The sequence below is a fragment of the Sus scrofa genome, chromosome 14, assembly GCF_000003025.6.
Source record: "Sus scrofa isolate TJ Tabasco breed Duroc chromosome 14, Sscrofa11.1, whole genome shotgun sequence".
In the NCBI taxonomy this organism is placed as follows: Eukaryota; Metazoa; Chordata; class Mammalia; order Artiodactyla; family Suidae; genus Sus; species Sus scrofa.
Window position 1 is genome coordinate 71,118,901 of NC_010456.5, and position 23,667 is coordinate 71,142,567.

General features: G+C 38.2%; 2 protein-coding genes across 12 annotated transcripts in view; one reads left to right on the top strand and one right to left on the bottom strand.

Annotated features, from left to right (window-relative positions):
• The window catches only part of SIRT1 (sirtuin 1), a 35,185-nt gene extending 27,734 nt beyond the window's left edge, over positions 1 to 7,451 (top strand). For 2 of the 3 annotated variants that reach the window (XM_021072203.1, XM_021072204.1), the window contains one exon: positions 1,929 to 7,451. In XM_021072203.1, the coding sequence (XP_020927862.1) occupies positions 1,929 to 2,257 (329 nt within the window). In that variant the 3' untranslated portion in view covers positions 2,258 to 7,451. 3 annotated transcript variants of the gene reach the window in all.
• Positions 7,200 to 23,667, bottom strand: part of HERC4 (HECT and RLD domain containing E3 ubiquitin protein ligase 4) — a 143,418-nt gene continuing 126,950 nt past the window's right edge. For 5 of the 9 annotated variants that reach the window (XR_002338529.1, XM_021072876.1, XM_021072872.1 and 2 more), the window contains 4 exons: positions 22,571 to 22,653; positions 16,674 to 16,857; positions 9,929 to 10,031; positions 7,201 to 7,866 (listed from right to left, as the gene is read on the bottom strand). Coding sequence is in view for 7 of the 9 variants with exons in the window: in XM_021072876.1 (XP_020928535.1) it covers positions 7,658 to 7,866; positions 9,929 to 10,031; positions 16,674 to 16,857; positions 22,571 to 22,653 (579 nt within the window). In the remaining 2 variants the exon portion in view is untranslated. Of the gene's footprint in view, positions 7,867 to 9,928; positions 10,032 to 16,673; positions 16,858 to 22,570; positions 22,654 to 23,667 lie in introns of all 9 variants that reach the window. The other 4 variants (XR_002338528.1, XM_021072873.1, XM_021072875.1 and 1 more) reach the window with 3 other exon arrangements.

Consider the following 23,667-nt stretch of genomic DNA (forward strand, 5'->3'; position numbering starts at 1 on the left):
CAGGGGATATTTTTTCGTTATCTTTTTGACAAATGGGTCAAATATAAAAACTCTGCCCCAGGAAATGATTAAACCTAGAGCAGTCTACCAGTTTGGACCTTGAATTAGACTGATCATAGCACTGTGTGAGCATTTGAAAAGATAACTGATTTAAAGCATTGAACTTAACATTTTTAGCTGTAAAACCAAACAGTTGAACTTTACACATTGATTTTAGTTTGACACTATTTCTGTTGTGAGGTTGAGGCTGAATAGGAGAGAAGTTGGTACATAGCAAGTAAAATTTAAATGTCTTGATGGTTGGCAAGACGGCAAAAACACAGGTACAGGGTACTTGGACTGAGAAATAGATTATTCAGTTCTTCAAGGTGGCTAGAACAGAATGAAGTAGTTTTTAGAAATTTGACCAAAACTATGGAAAGAAAAGGTCAGCCACATGCTGGTACTCCTTAAAAGACAGAGGGGTTAGATCTGGTGTTGCTGTGGCTGAGGCATAGGCCAGCAGCAACAGCTGACCTATTAGACCTCTAGCTTGGGAACCTCCATATGCCGTGGGTGCAGCCCTAGAAAGACAAAAAACAAAAATAATAAGACTGAGGGGGTGTGGTGTGATTCAAAGGAAATGGCCCTGTCAAGAATCACCAGATTTCTTTTAGCTAGAAGAGTACTTTACTCCCTCTTCCAATCATGGAAATTAGTACTAGGACCTTAGAAAACTGAATAATGTGTTTTCTCTTGAAACACAGTGAAACAAGTGGTTTTCACACTTGAATACATACTAGAACTGGGTCATGATGGGGTTTAAAAAAACTTGAAGTCATTTTGAAGAGAAATTTGGGTATGTGTGGTAGACGGTATGTTACTCCAGTAGTCAGGCTTTTGTGAATCTATCTGGGATATCATGTAATCACTACAACACCATGTTTGGTAAGACTGGTTGTGAATTTAAGGGTATAAAATATTTCAGAGTTCCTGTTGTGGCTCAGTGGTTAACGAATCCAACTAGAAACCATGAGGTTGTGGGTTCGATCCCCAGCCTTGCTCAGTGGGTTAAGGATCTGGTGTTGCCGTGAGCTGCGGTGTAAGTCACAGATGCGGCTTGGATCTTGTGTTGCTGTGGCTCTGGTGCAGGCTGGTGGCTGCAGGTCTGATGGGACCCCTAGCGTGGAAACCTCCACATGCCAAGGGTGTGGCCCTAAAAAAGGCAAAAAGACCAAAAAAAAAAAAAAAAAATCATTAATGTTTAGGGTTCCTACCCATTCACTTAGATCTCAATGTAAACAAAATTAGCTAAACCAAATTTGACCAACCTAGGACTTACTTGGTTTTTAAATATTTACAGATTTAAATTTATGCTCATAAGAGCAGGACATTTTAGAGGAGTGCTTTTGACTCAGGGTCCATAGCTCAGGGGAGACAGGGAACTCTGCATCACTGGTCAAATCTTATACTGCTAATGCAAATTTGGGAGGGCTCTGGGAAAGAAAGGTTGAAGTCTAATGCTAGATCACTCCTTCACACTTTATAATGTGTATAAGACTCTTGTAAAAATTCTGATTCAGAAGGTGGGTCGTGGGCTAGGTACTTCAGCTCATCAGATCTATTCAAGAGAGTTGGCTAAATAACCTTCATTGAACATGGCTCTGTTTTTTCATACTTAATCTCATAGGGTTGTAAAAATTATTTCACATCCAGATGAAGAAATTGGGGCATAGACATAATTGTCCCAACTTACACAGTTGGGTGAGTGGTAGAACCAGGACTAACTGACTGAGTCTATAACTTGTTTTAGAGAAATTTTCTAAAATAGCCTGTAGTAATGATATTCAGGCAAAAGGCTAAAACCTACATTTACTCCATACTGCCCAGTCAGACTAAGTCTTAGAAAACTGAAAATAACCTACTTCTCTTTTATTACTTTATTTCAGGTAATCAGTATCTGTTTTTACCACCAAACCGTTATATTTTCCATGGCGCTGAGGTATATTCAGACTCTGAAGATGATGTCTTATCCTCTAGTTCTTGTGGCAGTAACAGTGAGAGTGGAACTTGCCAGAGTCCAAGTCTAGAAGAACCCATGGAGGATGAAAGTGAGATTGAAGAATTTTACAATGGTTTGGAAGATGATGCTGATGTTAATATGCGAGCTGGAGGAACTGGATTTGGAGCTGATGGAAGTGACCAAGAGGCAGTTAATGAAGCTATATCCATGAAACAGGAAGCAACAGGCGTTAACTATCCATCAAACAAATCATAATGTAATAATTGTCCAGGTACAGGAATTGTTCCACCAGCATTAGGGACTTTAGCATGTCAAATTGAACATTTACTTGTGAACCTAGTAGCGCAAGGAAACCAGAAAGGTGTAATATTTATAAACTGGTAAAAGATTTTCTTCCCATGGGTAATTTTTAACTTCTTGTTTCTGTGCTTATATACTCAAACACTAACTTTTTTTTTTTTTTTAAAGAAAGGTACTAAGTATCTTTAATCAGCTGTTGGACAAGACTTTATTTTAAAGATTCATTTGTATGATATATCCCCATGTATATATAATTTTTTTTTTTTTTTTTGCCTAGTGAGTTTCAACATTTTAAAGTTTTCAAAAAGCCATTGGAATGTTAAATTAATGTAAAGGGAACAGCTTATCTAGACCAAAGAATGGTACTTTCACACTTTTCTTTGTAACATTGAATGGTTTAAAATCCTCAAATCTGTCTGCTGAACTTTTGATTCTTTATTAGCACAATTACCTATTTTTAAACACTGGCATTTTTCCAAAACTTGTGGCAGCTAACTTTTTAAAAATCTCATGACATGCAGTGTGAGTAGAAAGAAGTCAACGGTATGTGGGAGAGCACTTAGTTGTCTTTGCTTTTTAAAGTGAGACTTGGTGCTAATCGTTTCAGGAATATTGTATTGTTCAAATGAAGATGGCTTTTGTACTTCCTGTGGACATGTGGTAATGTCTATATTGCCTCATAAAACTAACCTAAAAAACAAATAAATGCTTTGGAAATGTTTCAGTTGCTTTAGAAACAGTAGTGCCTGCCTTGGTCCCCTTAGTTATAAGAATATTTGCTATTGTTTAAATACCTATCACTGTGGTAGAGCTTGCATTGATCCTTTTCCACAAGTATTAAACTGCCAAGATGTGAATTTGCAAAGTCTTTATGAACCAATAATAACGGTACTTCAACTTGGGGAGCGTGTAATAATTTGGACTGTTGCTCCCCCTTACCCCTGCACCCCCCATTAAGTGAGAGCAACAGGCCCTGATTTAGGTTCCAAAGCCAGTAAGTACATGTTTCCTGTTGGGAAGATTTGGTGTAATAAACACCAAACTATTAGACGGAGACGAAGGCGATGTGACTTGTAATACCAGAATAGCTGATGAAACTAGTTCCTATAAAAAGCTTAGCCTGCCTTAAAACTAGACATCAATTTTCTCAGCTGCAGAAGCTTCTAGCCTTTCAAAAAAGTTCATACTTTATAAAGTTGCAGAGAAGCATTTATTTTCCAGTCCTTTCCCCAATGTTACTTCCAAATAAAGTATTCCTATGTTGCTTTAGTATTTATTACAATTTAACAAAAAAGGGTTTGAAATGTAGCTGTTCTTTAAGTATAAAATACCCAGCTTGGACCATTACTGCCGGAGAAGAGTTTTATTGAATGGCTATTTCCCTACCTAAAAGAGGTCTCAAACTGAATTTATTGGGCTACGCTAAAGAATGCAGTATATTTAGTTTTCCATTTGCATGATGTGTGTTTGTGCTATAGATGATATTTTAAATTGAAGAATTTGTTTTAAATTATTTTTACAGTGAAGACTGTTTTCAGCTCTTTTTATATTGTACATAGTCTTTTATGTAATCTACTGGCATATGTTTTGTAGACTGTTTAATGACTGGATATCTTCCTCCAACTTTTGAAATACAAAACCAGTGTTTTATACTTGTACACTGTTTTAAAGTCTATTAAAATTGACATTTGACTTTTTTCTTTACATTGTTTAAGGTATAAAATTTTAAGAATTTGCGGATTTTGTACAGAGGGATTTTGTATATATTAGATGCTTTCTTCTCATTCCACATGTCTTCATTCAGTTTATGACAGTCTCACCAGAACGGTACACAACGCATGAAAGGTTTGTCAAAGGACCAACACTTAGGGATTGGGGGACAAGAAGGAACAGTGGAAATGGTGAACTTAAGAACCCATGTGCTACCTATGATACTGTTAAACTAGTCTCCTGGTGTAAAACACTAGGAATGGGCAAAAAATTACTGCAGATCAAATCTGCCATGAACTTTTCTGAGGCGGACCTGGAAACTTAAAATTCAAAAGTGCTGGAACATGCTCCTTATGAAGGTGTAATAATGAATAAACTTGACAAGCAGTTTTCTGCTCTTAGTAAATTTAAAAAAACTCTGCCTCCATATATCTTGTTCGTACTAGATTCATCCTAAGATGTTAGAAAAATAAGGAATTGACATCATTCCATATATGCACAAAATGGAAAGTATGCTAGTTCATACCATAGTCAAATTTAGTACCTAGCAAGACCTAATTAGGCCATTAACTTCATGCTTTTTCCATTCCTCTTGGTTAATGCACCATGTATTTCACTGATGCAGTATCCTAATTAGTGTCACATGGTTTATAATCAGCATCTTCTTCAGTTGTACACAAATCAATGAGGTACCTTTACCTACCTGCTAAATACTATTTGCTAAGTTGTATTTGAAACAAGTCTCAACTCCTAAACTTGCCATCTAGTTTTGTACACCAAAAGCTCTCTCCCCACCTTGAAAATGAACCAAGTCAGCATTAGGATGCTAGCAGAAATATGGAAAATGGCCTAATGACTTCCCCTCTTCAGTGGCTCTCAGTTGGGACCATTAAAAATCACCTGGGAAATGAAAAGTATAGGTAACGTCAGTTCTTAGAGGTGACATTTCTAGGGCCTATACAAAGTACTAAAAAGTAGCCCCAGGTTATTCAAAAGTATAGTAAAGGTTGAGAAAGCAAAAGCGTACAGGAGTTACCTTTAGCACTTAACCAATTCCATTCCCAGGAGCCTGGCCTAAAAAAGAAAGTAGGCTTAATAAAACAAGCAGACTATTGCCAACTTACCTCTAGAGAGATTACCAGTGTAGGAGTATCTACCATAAGCAGTTGGAATGGCCAAAGAGGTTCGTGATCTGGAAAAGGCTGAGAACAGGACCGTTTGCTTTTGTTCTTAAGCATTATGCATAATCAAGACCTGAGTGGTTCTTATGGAGTGAGCCCTGTGAAAAGGTTGGGCTCTTAATTTAGGTCTCTCAGTTTTAGAAATTCTATTCTGGTTTTATTTCAGGCCAATTTCAAGGCTTGCCTTGGTTGTACTTCCTTCTCGGTCTGAACAATGGTTACTGGTTAAGATTACTACTGTCAAGACAGGAGAGCTAAAAACACATGGTTGCTCTTAAAACTAGGTCTATATGGAGGCCAAATGTTTTCAAAAGTTTAGCCAACTCAATAATGGTCCTTGTAATTTAGTGAACTTGATATGTGCCTACTTTCTACTCATCTATAAAGCTGGATATTTTCTTGTTACTTTTTAAAAAGCAAATGGCAATTTGAAAAATCCTCCATGGTATTTTGATTTTCTGCCATGAATCTCCTTGCTGTTAATTCTACTGAATGTCTGTTAACAACAGAGAGGAAAAGAGTATCAGGCTTACCCAAATTGTGCCTTGTACTTTTGTACTCCACCTGAAATCCAAAGTGGCTATTTCACAGATGAGCTTCATAGCATACAGAGGCTACTGAGAAGAAGAGCATCTGACACATCTACATTTGCAATGGGAACAATCCCTATTCTCAAGGAATGGATGTACAGGGTAACAGTACCATTATCGGGTACAGGGAAGAGTCTCCATTGTGAAAAATACCACTATTCTGAGGAAAGTTATTACGGGCTTCTACACATAAAAAGACACTTACGGTTTACCAGAAGTTACACTGAAAAGTACAGGTCTACAATCCCTTCTCCAAAATCCTTAGGCTCATTTGCATTTCTGAATTATAAATGTTAAAAGAATTTTTTGAAGCACATATAATGCAGCACCCCATAGAGGTCTGAGGCGGCACCTAGACCAAACACAGTAAGTCAACATATTAACATTGCCACAGTAAAATTACAAAATAGTCTCCATTTAGTCCCACTTAATCATAGATAGCCTCAACAATTCAGTTAAGGTTTTGCTGGAAAATTATGTACCCAATTCTTCCAGGTTGTTTTGGATTTGAGAAGTAGTTAAGAGACTTGGGGACTTATATAAAAGAGATAAATTTGTATGGAATGGAAGCAAGCAATTCAAAATTTAAAAGACCTTCCCTGAGACATTAATATGTTTGAACAATTTTGTCTTATATGAGAACCAATGAAAATTTAAATATTAAACCATAAATCTTTATTATTTCAACAGTTTTCATGGCATTTAAAAAATAAATATTTGCATTATAGCAGAAAGTCACATACGTTCCATCAACTAACAATTTAATGATAGGAGAAAACCAAGCATCAGCACCATAAAACTTAAGATTTCTTAAAATTCTAGGAAATAGTTTTGGGTTTTTTTTTGTCTTTTTTTAGGACGGGCACCCATGGCATATGTAAGTTCCCAGGCCAGGGGTCAAATCGGGCCACAGCCACAGCAACACTGGATCCTTAACCCACTTGGTGAGGCCAGGGACTGAACCCACATCCTCATGGATACTAGTTGGATTCTTAACCTGCTGAGCCACAACAGGAATTCTGGAAATAGTTCTAAAGCACTGAAAATTTTGTTTAAATACCAACTTACAGCATTGATAGTTTTAAAAAGCTATAACCCAGTGACTGGTTCTCAGAGTAACCAAGGATGTATTCTAGGTAACTGCAGAACAGAGTTCTTCCATTACTAAATATAAGCTTTCTGATAACCTCCCAATTTATCAATAGTATCTTAAAATTCACAAAAGAACCACAAGTTATTTAGATAACTCCTATCTGTAATTTAGATTTGTATAAGGACATTTATTCTAGCAAAAAGCAAAGACTGTCTTCACCATACTAATTTTTTCCTTTTATAAATTCCCAGAATAAGAGTTAAATTGTAATTTTTAACCCTTAAAATTTAGCTCAAGTTGAATTACAACCATAGAAACTGGTACTGGTATGAGAGCATAACTATTTTATTACAAAACTTAACATTATTTACAAAATGAAAAAATAATCGAATGACTATTGCAGGCCAAAGTTAAAGGTTTTTCACCCAGTGATTGAAGAAAAATTAAGCAACATTTTCATGCACTCACACACCAAATCATTTGTGAAATAGCAAACTCTTAAAATTCATGTTAGTAAAACTTCAATGTATTCACAATACTTGTATGTTTATTGGAAGATGGCAAAAAAAAAAAAACCATAGTTCTGTACAGTAGGTTTAATTATCAACAGTTTTTGTTCATTTCCTTTAATATTTTTTGGCTTTCATGAATACTCATTGCATCAAACATTTTGCAAGTAAGAACTGTAATAGTACCTCTGTCACCTTGCTGAATTCATCACCACAAGAAAAAACACAAACAAGTTTAATGCTTTTGCAGTAAACTAGTTATAACTTCAAAGTTATATTAAACTGAAGCCTTCATTGTGATCAATAGCTTGGATCAGTTTAGAGCGGAGAGTTTCTTTGTCTGTATATTTTGGAAGATCCAGAAGATTAAAACAGGTATGGGAAACTGGAAGATATTCCTCACCACCTCCTGTTGACTGGATGACTAGTATTAGACTCTTCATACCAAGAATAGGAATGCGATCACTACCTGTCAGAAATACTGCCAAGAAAAAAAATAATTGAGCCAACTGCTTTATCAAAATGACATACAAGGTATCAAGTTAGACAATCACTAGAGTAAAGCTTTACATTAACATGTGCTCTTCTGTGGAAGCCTCTCTCCAGGATTTGTGGAAGCATGACTTAAAGATACATCCAAACATTTTTTTAAAATGTGAGTTTTTGGAGTTCCTGTTGTGGCTCAGCTCAACTAGTACCCATAAGGACATGGGTCTGATGCTTGGCCTTGCTCAGTGGGTTAAGGACCCGGTGCCATAAGCTGTGGTACAGGTTTCAGATGCAGCTCTGATTTGACCCCTACCTGGGAACTTTCATATGCTGTGCAAGAGGTGTAGCCCTAAAAAGAAAAAAAACTAAATGTAAGGATTTTTTTCCCAGTTAGACCATGTAAATTCCGAGGCCAGGGATCAAATCTGAGCCATGGTTGTGACCTACACCATAGCTACAAAACAATGCTGGATTCTTAACCTGCTGTGTAAATATAATCTTAATATTAGCATTCAGGAGATGCTTAATAAATGTCTGATAAATGAATGACTACTGCCTTTAAGAAAAATTTTCAGAGCCCTTCTTTTTGAAAAGAATAGCCCTTTAGAATTCCCTTATGGTGCAGCTGGTCAAGGATTCGGCACTGTCATTGCAGTGGTTCAGGTTGCTTCTGATCCCTGACCTGGGATCTTCCATGTGCCATAGGCCTGGCCAAAAAGGAATTAAAAAAAAAAAAAAAAAAAAAAAAAAAAAGATAAAGTAGAGCTAGTTTATAAATCAAATACAAACAGTATAGATTATGATTCCTCTTTCTATCTGGTTTCTGTCATTTTTATTTTACAATTTTATTTATTTTTAAATTTACGGCTGTACCTGCAGCAAATGGAACTTCCCAGGCTAGGGGTCATACTGGAGCTTCAGCTGCCGACTTACGCCACAGCCTCAGCAATGCTAGATCCGAGGCATACTTGTGACCTACACCATAGCTCATGGCAATGCTGGATCCTTAACCCACTAAGCACGGCCAGGGATCAAACCTGCAACCTCATGGATACTGGTCGGGTTCATTACTGCTGAGCCACAATGGGAACTCCTCTGTTTCTGTCATTTTTATTTATAACTGATCCAAAACTCAATGTCTTATCATTCTTATGATATGAAAAATAGGCCAAGAGATTAAGCTATAAATAAAAGTACTCCTGCAATAGAAAAGTTCTATTTTATACACCAATTCCCTAAGTTTTCATGCAAAAGCAACAAGAAAAATAAAATGAAAACAACACAAAAAAAGAGCTACATTGCAGAGATCTAATGTAAAAGGAGAAAGAGGCCCCACTGTGGCTCAGTGGTAACGATCCCAATCAGGATCCATGAGGATGTGGGTTTGATCCCTGGCCTTGCTCAGTGGGTTAAGCATCTGGTGTTGCTATGAGCTGTGGTAGAGGTGGCATACGTGGCTCAGATCTGACATTGCTGTGGCAGTGGCGCAGGCCAGCGGCTTGCAGCTCTGATTCAACCCCTAGCCCGGGAACTTCACATGATGTGGGTGTGGCCCTCAAAAGAAAAAAAAACAAAAAACAAAAAAAACCCTAAAAACTACTAAAAGGAATTACATCCCTAGGTTACTATAATCAGTGTTATTATTTGCTTTTGAAAGAATAAATTGTTTTCGAAGCAAAATAAATTTAGCTTTCAAAATAAGAAAACGTAGGAATAAAGAATGCAGATTTAAAAATTAATTTAATCAAAAATTAAAAAAGGACATTGGCTAAAAATTAAAAATAGGACCTTAGAATACAATAAGGTAAAAATGTTTCCCAAGAAAGTAATCAATCGCCTGTGAGAATAGGTTTAATAATTAGATTCCATTCTCGTAAAACAGAACTAATTAAAAATACTTACATAGTGTATCCTGGCAGCCTAGCAGTTAAAGGATCTGGCATTGTCACTGCTACGGCTCAGGTCACTGCTGTGGTGTGGGTTTGATCCCTGACCCAGGAACTTCTGCATGATTCAGGCACAGCCAAAGCAAAATAAAACCAAGAAATACTTACACAAAAATTGTTTTTTCTTTTCCAATGGTAATTCGTGAAATACTTCCCAAAACATTTTTATTGTAGGATGTTCTGCCCAATATTCTCCTTTGTATTCTGTATTCTAAAAACAACATAATCTTTTATTAATATTAAGGAATATTAGTTTTATCTTGAATCTGACAAACTAAGATTCCTTGGCACAAAAAGCTAACATTGCCCAGGAGTTTGAAATTCATATGATTCACTTAATTAATTACACTTCCTGGGCATTTTACAACTTGGAACTATTAGTTCCAGGGAAAAGGGAAGGGACTATTTATGAATCAGCAGAAATGTCTTCTCCCCACCTCAAAAAACATGATAGGATTATAATATCAACTTCAAAAGTAAATATCTAAAGGATAAACCAGAATTACTGAAATGTTAATAGAGTTCAACATACAATTATCTAAAATAATTATAAAATTTTCTTTTCCTATGTTAAGTTTAATTATGTCGTATTATTCTGTATTCCCTTAAAAAAATAAATGGTTCTAAGAGCAACACTAATAATTTTCTGTGGCAGTTTCCAAATGGCCCTGAAAGATCTTTTTTTTTTTGTTTTTTTGCCTTTCCTTGGGCCGCTCCTGCGGCATATGGAAGTTCCCAGGCTAGGGGTCGAATTGGAGCTATAGCTGCCAGCCTACGCCAGAGCCACAGCAACACAGGATCCAAGCCATGTCTGCAACCTACACCAAGCTCACGGCAACGCTGGATCCTTAACCCACTGAGCAAGGCCAGAGATCGAACCCGCAACCTCGTGGTTCCTAGTCGGATTCGTTAACCACTGCGCCACAATGACGGGAACTCTGGCCCTGAAAGATCTTTGCCTCTTGCTATTCATGCCCTTTAGTCCCCTCCCACAATGAATAGGCCTGATCTCTAATCATTAGGATATGTGGACATGAGAATACTTACTTCTGATGCTAGATCATAAAAACCTTTGTGGCTGGAGTTAAGGATCCGGCATAGGCCACAGCTGCTGCTCAGATTTGATCCCTGGCTTGGGAACTTCCCTATGTTGTGGGTGCTGCCCAAACCAAACCAAAACAAACAACACAAAAACCAAAACTCCAAACAACAACAACAAAAACCCTCAAAAAAAACCCTCTGTGGCTTTAGCCTCTTTTCCATCACTCACTCTTGGGGGGAGCCATTTGCCATTTCCTCAAGGTGAGATTCTGAGGCTATGTGAGTGAGCCATTTTGGAAAGGAAATTCTATCCTCAAGTCTTCAGACAACTAAAAGCACCAGTCAATATTTTGACTGTAACCTCATGAGAGAGATAAAACCACCCAGTTAAACCACTTCTGAATTTCTGACCCACAGAAACAGTATAAGACAACAAATGTTCACTGTTATCTTTAAGCCACTACATTTTGGGGTAATTTGCAACAACAATAAAAACTAATTCCTTAAAAAAAATGAGCACTAAGAGAAAAGGGAGGAAAAAAGGGAGTAAGTCTATACTGTACTCTTTAAAATGCAACCAACACTGGCCTTAACTTTTAGTTCTTAAACAGCAACATCCTTCTAGCATCAAGGCCTTTGGACACACTATTCCCTGAGCCTAGACCACATAGACACATCCTCCTCCTCTCTTTGTTCATCACACTAATTTCAATTTATCCTTTAGGGCTCAGATTAAACATCCATTCATTCACTGACTTATTCAACAAACACATAATAAGTAAAGTCTGGAGCACTCGGGAAACTGCAGTGAACAAAGTTCGTACTCACCTGGTAGAGATTACCATCTAGTGAGAGGCTTTCCCAGTTTATGTAGCCTAGGTCAGGTTTGTCCTTATATACCACTCACTAAACTTTCTTCCTTTATATTCATCACAGTTCAGTTATTTAATGTCTAGCTTCCTTAGGAGTTCCTCTTGTGGCTCAGTGGGTTATGAACCCCGACTAGTATCCATGAAGATGAGGGTTCAAACCCTGGCCTCACTCAGTGGGTTGATGATCCAGTGTTGCCTCAAGCTATGGTGTAGGTTGCAGACGCTGCTCGGACCCTGAGTTGCTGTGGCTATGGCTGGCAGCTGCAGCTCTGATTCGACCCCTAGCCTGGGAACTTCCATATGCTGCAGGTGTGGCCCTAAAAGAAAAAAGAAAGAAAAAAGAAAAAAAAATTATGTCTAGCTTCCTCATTAAAGGAAAAGACCATGTCTCAATCTCATTTATTGCTGTCTTCCTAATATCTTGCATAGTACTAGTCAATCCAATAAGGGATCAATGACTGAACTCTTGAGAAATCCACAATATATTTGCTATTAATTTATAAATAAGTTTGGAGAAAATGGTTTGAATTTTAGAAGTCAGTTAATGTATTAACTTGTCTAAAGTCTGTGAGCATGGGGAGTTCCTGTTGTGGCGCAGCAGAAGCGAATCCGACTAGGAACCATGAGGTTGCGGGTTCGGTCCCTGGCCTTGCTCAGTGGGTTAAGGATCCAGCATTGCTGTGAGCTGTGGTGTAGGCCACAGATGCGGCTCAGATCTGGCGTTGCTGTGGCTCTGGCGTAGGCCAGCAGCAACAGCTCCAATTAGACCCCTAGCCTGGGAACCTTCATATGCCATGGGTGAGGCCCCAAAAGAACAAAAGACTAAATAAATAAATAAAGTCTGTGAGCATGTTAGTGGGGAAATGAAAGGATGGATAAATATGTTTCTTTAATTTCTAGATGGTTCTGAGGAAATGTGTACACAGTGCTGATGAAGAAGAGCATTTAAAGCCAAATCATTATCACTGAAATTATAATGAATCAGATATACAGTACAAGAAATCAAAGTATACTGAGTACATGAAAATATACTAAAAAAAAAAAAATGTCCTGTCTTACTGAATGAGTATTTTGATCATTTATATCTTCAGGCAAGGTACCTGCTGAGTGCCTTTCCTGGCTCTGGGAATACAGCAGTGAACATATCCTGCCTTTATTGTGTTTACACCGTGGTGGGGGGTAAAGAGCAGCAGACAATAAAAAAACTAAATAAAGTTTTATTTAGAAGCTGCCATGTGGCTCAGTGGGTTAAGAACCTGACTAATATCCATGAGGATGCGGGTTTGATCCCTGGCCCAGCTGAGTGGGTTAAGGATCCAGTGTTACCATGAGTGTGATGTAGGTCACTGATGAGGCTTGGATTTGGTGTTGCTGTGGCTGTGGCGTAGGCTGGCAGCTGCAGCTCCAATTCAACCCCTACCCTGGGAACTTCCATATGCCATGGGTGTGGCCCTAAAAAGACGAAAAAAAGAAAGAAAAAAAGTTTTATTTAGTCAAATTCAAAGAAAAAAATAATAAACCCAAACACAGAGAAGCCAAAGGGTGTGTGTGTGTGTGTGTGTACATGTGCAATTTTTAGTAAGTTATCCAGTGAAGTCTCTGAGAAGATATAAAGACATAAAAGAAGTTAGAGCAAGAACCATCTGGAATTACCAAGGTGAAGAGAACTCCAGGCACAGGGAACAGGTATTAGAAAGGCCACAAGACTAGAGTGTTCCTGGAGGGTTCCAGGCTTAGCAAAGAAGCCAATAAGGTTGAAGGGAAGTGGGATGGGAGTTTGAGGTTAGTAGATGCAAACTATTACATTTAGAATGGATAAACCACAAGGTCCTACTGTTACAGCCAAGGAACTATATCCACTCTCCTGGGACAGACCATGATGGGAAAGAATATAAAAAAGTATGTGTATATATATATATAATTTAACTGAGTCATTTTATTGTACAGCAAAAATTGGTCCAACACTGTAAACCACACTTTATTTTTATTTTTTTGTCTTTTTGCCATTTCTAGGGCTGCTTCTGCAGAATATGGAGGTTCCCAGGCTAGAGGTCTAATCGGAGCTGTAGCCACAGGCCTACACCAGAGCCACAGCAACGTGAGATCCGAGCCGTGTCTGCAACCTACACCACAGCTCACGGCAACGCTGGATTCTTAACCCACTGAGCAAGGCCAGGGATCAAACCCACAACTTCAAGGTTCCTGGTCGGATTCGTTAACCACTGGGCCATGATGGGAACTCCTGCAAACCATACTTTAATTTTAAAAAATAAATTAAAAAAAAAAATCATGTAGGACCTAAAGCATGACAAGAAGCTATTATATTGTTTTCATTTTAGAGTTACTGGAGGTGGGGTCCATTTCCTTTGGGGTATCCTTAAAGTTTTCTTCTCTTCAGCAGATCAATTTACCCCCCCCCCTCCCCCGCCCCGCCCCGCCCCGCCCCGGCCGAAGAAACCTTCAATTTTCTCCCTGGAGGATTTAAGTCTGGCTACCTCAGTCTGGCTATTTTCCCAGATTCTAAAGCCTCTCTCTAGAGTTGTGCTTTGCTCTGTAGAAAAGGGGATGTGAGAGGTCTAATCATTCTTTAAATTAGCTTTGAAGTAATTCTATTGCTTTTACCCCAACCCTGCAACCTTGTCATTATAGTAACACAATATGCCAATTCCTGACCCTTTCTGAGAGTCTACAGTGTAAAATGGGTTGCCTCTTGACAATTCTGTCCTTCTAGAGGCTTAAGGATTCAATTTTCCTTTCTCTAAGTCCCTCAACAATTCATCTACCTCTTTTCTATCTTCCAAAACTATTTTTTCTCTTGCTCACTGCATTTTTTGGGGGATGGGTGTGTTCCTACTTTTATTCCTTTATTGTCATTCAAGTGAGATTTGGGAGGGAGCAGAGATAAACATGTTTATTCCAAAGGTTAATCAGAAGTCCTTTTTTGTAAGTTAAAAAATTTTATTCTCTAAATTATTATACAGTAACACTGACTTTTTTGGCCACGCCTATGGCATGTGGAAGTTCCAGGGCCAGGGATCGAAGCAGTGCCACAGCAGTGACCTGAGCCACAGCAGTGATGACACTGGACCTTATTAACCCGCTGAGCCATCAGGGAGCTCCACTTAAAATTGACTTAATAGTTCTGAGGGTTTTAAACACATGTATAGAGAAACTGCTACAATAATCAGGACAGTGAACAGTTCTACCTCCCCAAGGAATGCTCTTGTATTACCCCTCTGCAGTCACAAACTCCCTCCCCATCACTGGTCCCTGATAACCACAGTTCTGGTTTCTTAAGAATGTCACATAAATTGAATCCTATGGTGTATAATCCTGAGACTGGCTTCTTTCACTCAACGTAAGGACTCTGAAAGTCATCTCAAGTGTTGCACATATCAATAATTCATTCCAGTTTATTGCACAGTTTTATTCTACTGAATGGATGTACCATAATTGGTTTATCCATTCACCCACTGAAGGACATGTGGGTTGTTTCCAGTTTTTGACTTGTTTGCAGGTTTTTAAAAACATTACTTACAAAATAATTTGTGGTAAAATACATGTTAACATGAAGCCTACCATCTTAACGCTTTTTAAGTGTACAGTTTGGTGGCATTAAGTGCAAAACTGAGACTTCTGTACCCATTAAATAGTAACTCCTCATTCCCCTCTTGTTTACCGATTTATGTGTGAACATAATACCTAAGTCTGGAACTGCTAGATCATGCAGGAAATGTATGTTTAACTTAATAAGAAAATGTCAAACTGTTTCCAAAGTGGCTATATCATTTGTATTCTCAACAGCAGTGTATGAGAGTTCTCAATGCTCTGTATCCTATTAGACTTAATACTGGGTTTTTTTTGTTTGTTTTTTGTCTTTCGTCTTTTTAGGGCCATACGCACGGCATATGGAGGTTCCCAAACTAGGTGTCAAATCAGAGCTGTAGCTGCCAGCCTACACCACAGCCACAGCAATGCGGGATCAGAGCCATGTCTGTGAGCTACACCACAGCTCACGGCAACGCCGGAACCTTAACCTACTGAGCAAGGCCAGGGATTGCACCGGTATCCTCATGTATAGTGGTTGGGTTCGTTAACTGCTGAGCCACTATGAGAACTCCTAATACTGTATTTTCTAATGTTAGCTAACTTAAGAGGCATAGTATAGAACTATTAATGCAAAAATTTCATCAGAGGTTGCTAGATTGCAAAGACGGAAAAATTTACAGGTCAACTCTGCCTACATGTTTTGCAAAGCTGATCTAGCCTAGAACGTTTTACTAAGTGTTTATCTGAAAAAATAACTGAGAATAACTTGACAGAAAAGGAAAAGAAAAAAGTTTTTGATATATTATTATTTATTCTCTGCTAATTATTTTTTTTTAATTTAGGGCTGCTGCCCTTGGAATATGGAAGTTCCCAGGCTAGGCGTCGAACTGGAGCTACAGCTGCTGGCCTACGCCACAGCCACAGCCATGCTGGATCCCTGACTCACTGAGCAAGGCCAGGGAATCAAACCTGCATCCTCATGGATACTAGTCAGATTCATTTCCGCAGCACCACAATAGGAACTCCGTCTGCTAAAAATTGTAACACGGAGACTAACCAGAAAAAAAAGGAAACAAAGATCTAAAGCATTCTGAGTGCTTTTCATAATGGTTTTCCTAGGATTGAGGCTGAATGAAAACCATTCAGCCTCCGTCATAGATGACATTTTTCTATATGAATACCACCAATACCACAGATACAAAAATGCTATCCAATTCATACACATTCAAATTCCTTCACTGAGAAGTAAAGGTACAGTGTTTTCCTATAAAAAATGATAGTAATAAATAGTGTAAAATGGAAAACAGTAACAAGAGGGGCAAGATTTCCATCAATAAGCCATTCCTTTTGTCCTTCAGTTGAAACAATATCACAGATTACTCTTCGCCTACCTTTTCCAATTCCTTCCAGTCATAATTTGTATTTCCAATAACCATTGCTTGTAGTTCATTAGGCTGGAAGAGCTGAAGTACTTTTCCTCCACAGACCTTATGAAAGCCCGCATGAAAAGCATCAAATAAGGAAGCTACTGATTTATTGAATATGTAATCCACATAAGCATCAACGAATTCCTGCCTATAAATGAAAAACACACATGCAGAAAATATAAGAATCATTTATTATGGAAAAATACAAATCATAGTGTTATCAAAACTGAGTGCTGCTGTACTTTTTGCTTATCTATAAAACTGAGAAAGTGTGAGTAGCGTTCAAAGGACAATTTTTTAAGGAAAAGTCTATTATTCTTTCCATACACAAATCCAGTGTATCTGTGAGGCATGTTGATAATCCCTCATCCATAGTTATTCTTAGACTATTTCCAAAGAAAAGATATCATTTCCTAAAGGAAAAACTGGCTATCAAAAATATTTTTGGGGGAGTTCCCACTGTGCACAGTGGGTTAAGAATCCAACTGTAGGAGCTCTGGTTGTGGCTCAGCAGAAATGAATCCAACTAGGAACCATGAGGTTGCGGGTTCCATCCCTGGCCTTGCCCAGTGAGTTAAGGATCCAGTGCTGCCGTGAGCTGTGGTGTAGGTTACAGACGCGGCTCGGATCCTGTGATGCTGTGGCTGTGGTGTAGGCCTGCAGGTGTAGCTCCGATTTCACCCCTAGCCTGGGAACTTCCATGTGCCACGGGGTTTGGCCCTAAAAAGCAAAAAAAAAAAAAAAAAAGAATCCAACCGTAGTCTCTCTGGTGCAGATTTCATCCCTGGTGGAGTGGGTTAAAAGCATCTGGCATTGGCCTGGAAACTTCCACATGTTGCAGGTGTAGCCATAAAATAAAAATTAAAAAAAAATTAAAAAGCCAGATCCTTTTAAACCCACTGAGAAAGGCTGGGGATGAAACCCACACCTCTGCAGTAATCCAAGCTGCCACAGTCTAATTCTTAATTCACTATACCACTATGGGAACTCCCAAAAAAGTATTTTTGAAATATCCACAAATTATTGAGGATTTATACGTACCACTCCACATGCATCCCTAAAGGAGTAATCTGTTAAAGATACTAAAAATACTGTTAAAAATATGTTAAAAAATGAGAGCTCTGGAATTCAGACTATTTGAGACTAGTCTGTTTTTTCTTGGGTTTCAAGGAATCTGAAAACAAAATTTATTTAAAAAATTAAAAACCCAAGCAGGGCATTAAGTGATAATCATTAAAGATTACAAGTACAGTTTCTTTTCAAATGTATGTGTGTATATATATATATAAATACACACATACACCTGAACACTTCTGATGCTTTTCTGTTACAAAAGGAAAAAAGTGAAACTGTAAAGAAAAAAGGAAATCTCTTTACCCAGTAATTAGAACTACAATTTTATTCAATTTGTTCTGTTAGCCATAAACATTTTATGCAGCTATCTGATCAAACCAATAATGAGAATCGGTACTAGAGGATTTTAATATTTCATACTCTTGTTTTCCAAATTAAAAAGGATATTCTACAAATGGGAATACTGGTAAGTTTAGTCATCTACAGATAATCTTTTTAGCAAATTAAAAAAAAAATCCAAACTAAATTCACAAAGAGAAAAAAGAAAGGTTAAAGGAGGCCATTATAAAATAAAACTGGGTGGCCCTAAGGAAAAATCAATAGCACATACTTATCAACATAAGATTCAGATGAGAAGAAAAAGATAATTTTGTAAGGCATAACTTTATAATTCAGCTAATTAGAAAGTCAAATTTATTTATTTCTATTATTATTATTTTTTTGTCTTTTTGCCGTTTCTTGAGCCGCTCCCACGGTCGAATCAGAGCTGTTGCTGCTGGCCTACACCAGAGCCACAGCAACATGGGATCCGAGCTGTGTCTGCGACCTACACCACAGCTCACGGCAACGCCAGATCCTTAACCCACTGGGCAAGGCCAGGGATTGAACCCGCAACCCCATGGTTCCTAGTCGGATTCGTTAACCACTGAGCCACAACGGTAACTCCCTCAAATTTATTTTATATTAGTTAAGTCTCTAGTACAAAAATCTAAAACTGTTTTATACGCTAATATTTTTGTCATCAGTACTTGCATTATTTAACTAGGATTGGTAGTACAAAGATCAAAATTCTCTTTTTTTGGCTACCTTGTGGCATATGGAGTTCCTGGGCCAAGGATCGGATCCAAGCCACAATTGTGACATGCCAAAGCTGTAGCAACTCAGGTTCCTTAATTTACTGTGCTGTGCCAGGGATTGAACTTGCAACCCAGGGCTCCAGAGATGCCAGTGATCACACTGTGCCATACCACAATTCCCAAAATGTTTTAAATTACTTCTAAAGTAAATAAGCTATGTGAAATAATATTTGTTAGAAATTTAAAGAGTCCAACAACAGACACTTTAAAAGCAGAAAAAAAGAGTTCCCGTCATGGCTCGGAGGTAACCAACCCAACTAGGATCCATGAGGATGCAGGTTTGATCCCTGGCCTCACTCTATGGGTCTGGGTTAAGGATCTGGTGTTGCCATGAGATGTGGTATAGGTCACAGACATGGCTTGGATGCAGTGTTGCTGTGGCTGTGGTGTAGGCCAGCAGCTCTAACTCCCTAGCTGGGAAATTCCATATGCCATGGGTGTGTCCCCAACCCCCCAAAAAGCAAAATAAATAAATGCAGAAAAAAAATCTAAATCATAGTCAAAGTTTCTCAAAACAAATATTTTTTTTAAAAAAAAGATAAACAGAAGGACTGAAACTTTTTCACATTAGTTGCCAGGCCAGGGGTCAAACCCATGCCACAGCAGCAAACTGCGACAGTGCAGTGATGATGCCGGGTCCTTAACCTACTGAGCCACAGAGGAACTCCAAAAAAACGGCTTATTTTTTATCAAAGTAAGGCATACAATTTAAAATGTCAGGTAGAAATAACAGCCAACATTTACTGAGCACATACATGTGCTAGGTACTATTCTAAACATCTTAAAATTATTGCCTCATTTAATCCTCAAAATAACCCCATGAAACAGGTATAATTTGTCATCCCATTTTGGAGAAAAGGAGTCTGAGGCATGGAGATATCAACTAATTTACTAAAGTTATACATCTTCTAGGTGGCAGAATCAGGATCATAATCATTTGGATCAAATCCCTAGAAATCTGAAGGAAATTACTTGTTAACTCCTGCTATTCCTTCTGATATTTACCTTTGAATTTCAACAACACAGTTCTACTGTTATTCCCTGATTTTCAATGTTAAATATTATCTCATGAATTGAGTACTGAATATTGGTTCAATATTCACAAGTAAGCTAGGAAATAGTCTATTTCTTTGCCTTTTCTTTTTTCAGCTGTGCTTAAGCCATGTGGAAATTTGGGGCCAGGGATCAAATCTGAGCCATAGCAGTGACAATAACGGATCCTTAACCTGCTGTGCTACCAGGGAACTCCTACTTTTCTTAAAAAAGAACTTTTGCTTCCCTTAGTTTGCTACCTCATCTCCAGCTTCAACAGAAATGTCAATCTCCAGATTCATTCAAATATATTAGGTTGCATTTTTCTCCTGAAAATATTCCTCCAGAGCCCACCCAGCTTCTTGATCTAAGCCAGGTCTGTTGCTTTTTAAATAAATCTTATACACACTGCTGTTCTTCTTTACCTTTCCTATTTTGTTTGTTTGTTTGTTTTGGCTTTTTGGAAATTCCCAGGCTACGGGTCCAATCGGAGCTACAGTTGCCAGCCCACACCACAGCTACAGCAATGCAGGATCCGAGCCTCGTCTGCAACCTCCACCACAGCTCACCACAATGCCGGATCCTGAACCCACTGAGTGAAGCCAGGGATTGAACCCACAATCTCATGGTTCCCAGTGGAGTTTCTGCTGTGCCATGATGGAAACTCCCCTTTCCTTTTTTTTTTTTTTTTTTTTTTTGGATCCCCTATCTTCCTCATTCTTGGTTTAATTCCCTGTTTTGGTAGAACATATCTTTTCGTAACTTCTTGAAAAAATGCATTGGAAGTAAATTCTCTGAGACTCTACATGTGTATTTTTATATACCACATTCTTGGTAGTTTCAATATAGAATTCTATGTTAAAGGTAATTTTCTCTCAGAATTTTGATCCCTAGTTTGTGTCATTCTTTAGGGTCCCCTTTTCTGTGAGTTTTAAAATTTCATGTATTTTGCCTTGGCATGTGTTTTTTTCACTTCCCATGCTAAAAGGCATGTCGTTCAGTTCTGGGAAGTTTTTCTGGCACTATTTCTTAAATTCCATTCATTCCATTTCTTTCAATGATTTTTCCCCCTATTTTAATAGTACCCTTAATGTTGCTACGCTTAACATTTTGAGGAAACTTATTGAAATTTTTTTCTTCATCCTGCACTGTTACTGTTTCCTTGGCTTTTTTTTTTTTTTTTTTTTTTTTTAAATTTTAGGGCTGCTGGAGTCCCCTTTGTGGGGCGGAGGAAACGAATCCAACTAGGAACCATGAGGTTGTAGGTTCGATCCCTGGTCTTGCTCACTGGATTAAGGGTCTGGGGTTGCCGCTGCTGTGGTGTAGGCCAGCAGCTGTAGCTCCGATTCAACACCTAGCCTGGGAACCTCCATATGCCACAGGTGCAGCTCTAAAAAAAAAATTTAGAGATGCACCCATGGCATGGAGGTTCCCAGGCTAGGGGTCCAATTGGAGCTGTAGCTGCCGGCCTACACAGCTGTGTTTTTGACCTACACCACAGCTCACGGCAACTCCAGATCCTTAACCCACTGAGTAAGGCCAGGGATCGAACCTGCATCCTCATGGATACTAGTTGGGTTGTTGGGTTTGTTAACCACTGAGCCATGATGGAACACTTCCTCCCTAGTATTCTATTTTGCTGTTTCAGTCTTTCCTTAACGTCAACTGATCTTTAGTTATTCATTTACATTTAAAAGTTAGGCAGTTTTCCCAAGAAGAATCCTCTAATAAAGAGTGTCAAGGAGGAGGGAGCTGTAGACTCTCAGCCTCCCTATTTTCAGTTCAGGTCCCTTGCCCTTGGCTGTGCCTAACTGTCCTCAAATCCAGTTCCTTTAGTTCAATCTCCCCCAAAGATAAATTTCCAATCTGCCCAGGCTGGAGAGGTTTAAGTTGCCAGGCTACTTGTGTAAGGGAAATGGGTTTCTAATTGCTCCTTGTAACAGCCAATCTTTCTGTTTCCAGATTCCTCTTGAACTCCATATACTTTCTAACCTATTTTTTGTTTTCAATGCCTGAGCCTTTGTTCTGCAATATGAACTGGCTGCCTTCTTGGCACCCAGTCCATCTTAGGTTGCTGTTTTTTCTGGCTAACTCATGTTGGTTACCACTGTTTTCTAGCTTCTAAAAATGTGTTTGCGGTTGCCTCCTCTTCCTTCTTTTTGTTATTTTAATTTTATTTTTTTTGCTTTTTAGGGCCACACCCGTGGCATATGGAGGTTCCCAGACTAGGGGTCGAATCAGAGCTACAGTGGCAGGCCTATGCCACAGCAACTTGGGATCTGAGCCACACCTGTGACCTACACCACAGCTCACGGCAACTCCAGATCCTTAACCCACTGAGGGAGGCCAGGGATCAAAGCTGCAACCTCATGGTTCCTAGTTGGATTCGTTTCCACTGTGCCACAACAGGAACTCCTCTTTGTTCTTATTGTTAATGATATTTTTATCCCTTTATAAATGTTTTAAAAGCAGCAAAAGAAAAACTGATTACATCCTTACCTTTCAAAAAATAAGTTTATCTGAGTAAAAACTTAAGGTTGTGACATATTTCTAAATACAGAATAAAATGCCTACTGATGAATCTTATTACTACCACTGATGCTGCTATAATTCACTTACCGATTTTGTTTGTTAACAGCTGTGTCTGCACCATTTAGAACCAGTTCTTTCACTTCTGTTGCACCAAAGTTTTCAACTGTGATCTATTAATTTAAATTTTTAGAAAAAGTCAATGTCAGACCCAAAACTTATTAAATTATTGTAATAACCTATTATTATAATCTACCTTTCTCTCATAAAATATAAGAAATAATAAATTTGAGGTAAAATTCTGCTACCGTAAGCTTATTTTGATTTCTTCATAAAGTCACAAACTAGAAATTTTCATCTTCTCTAGTAGTGTGAAATCCTACCTTGACTAACTACAAGTTTCCAAGTGTTTGGTTTGTTAAGAATAGGAAATTGAGTATTAATTGTGTGTAAAACTTTAGAAGAATCACTACAGTAGTAAAGTATTAGAAAGGATGTTCTCCTTGGGCAAGTGACAGAATCTGATAGAATCTAGGGTCAGAATGTATTCAGTTTAGATTTGCTATGCATCCCCCCCATATGACACCTGTTACTCCAGTGTTCATCATGTCTCCTTGTTGCATTCCTGATTACAGGTGGTTTATCATCACTTTGGTTTATACAGTTGATTATTTTGAAACTTTTTATTTCCCTAATAGTGTGCTCATTGTCCTATAAATGTTACCATTCTCCTCTTTGCATCTTTTCTCTTCCCATTTCCTCTTTTTGGAATATTATCCTCTTCTATAAAATAATTTTTTAGTCCCCGCTATCTATAAAACACTATGGTGGGAGTAAGATGATAAGAGATGAACGAATTCCCGCTCTGGAGTTTACTATCTAGTAAAGGAAGAAAAATGTGATAGGTAAATAACTCATTATAATAAAATAAATGCTATAACAGAGACATAAACAGGAAGTTACCAGACCACAGAAGAAAGAAAACTTACTGCTGACTGTACGAAGTATAAAAAACTCTGAGGAAGAAATGACATTTGAAAAGCACCTAAAAGGATTAGAAAGGCTCTGAAAGATTGGAAGAGCGTGGAATTTCTGGCTGAGGATACAGACTGAACAAAAGGATAGATATAAGAGTAAATATCAAGTTCTGAAAATGCATGCCCCTAAAAACACAGGAAAGGTAAAGT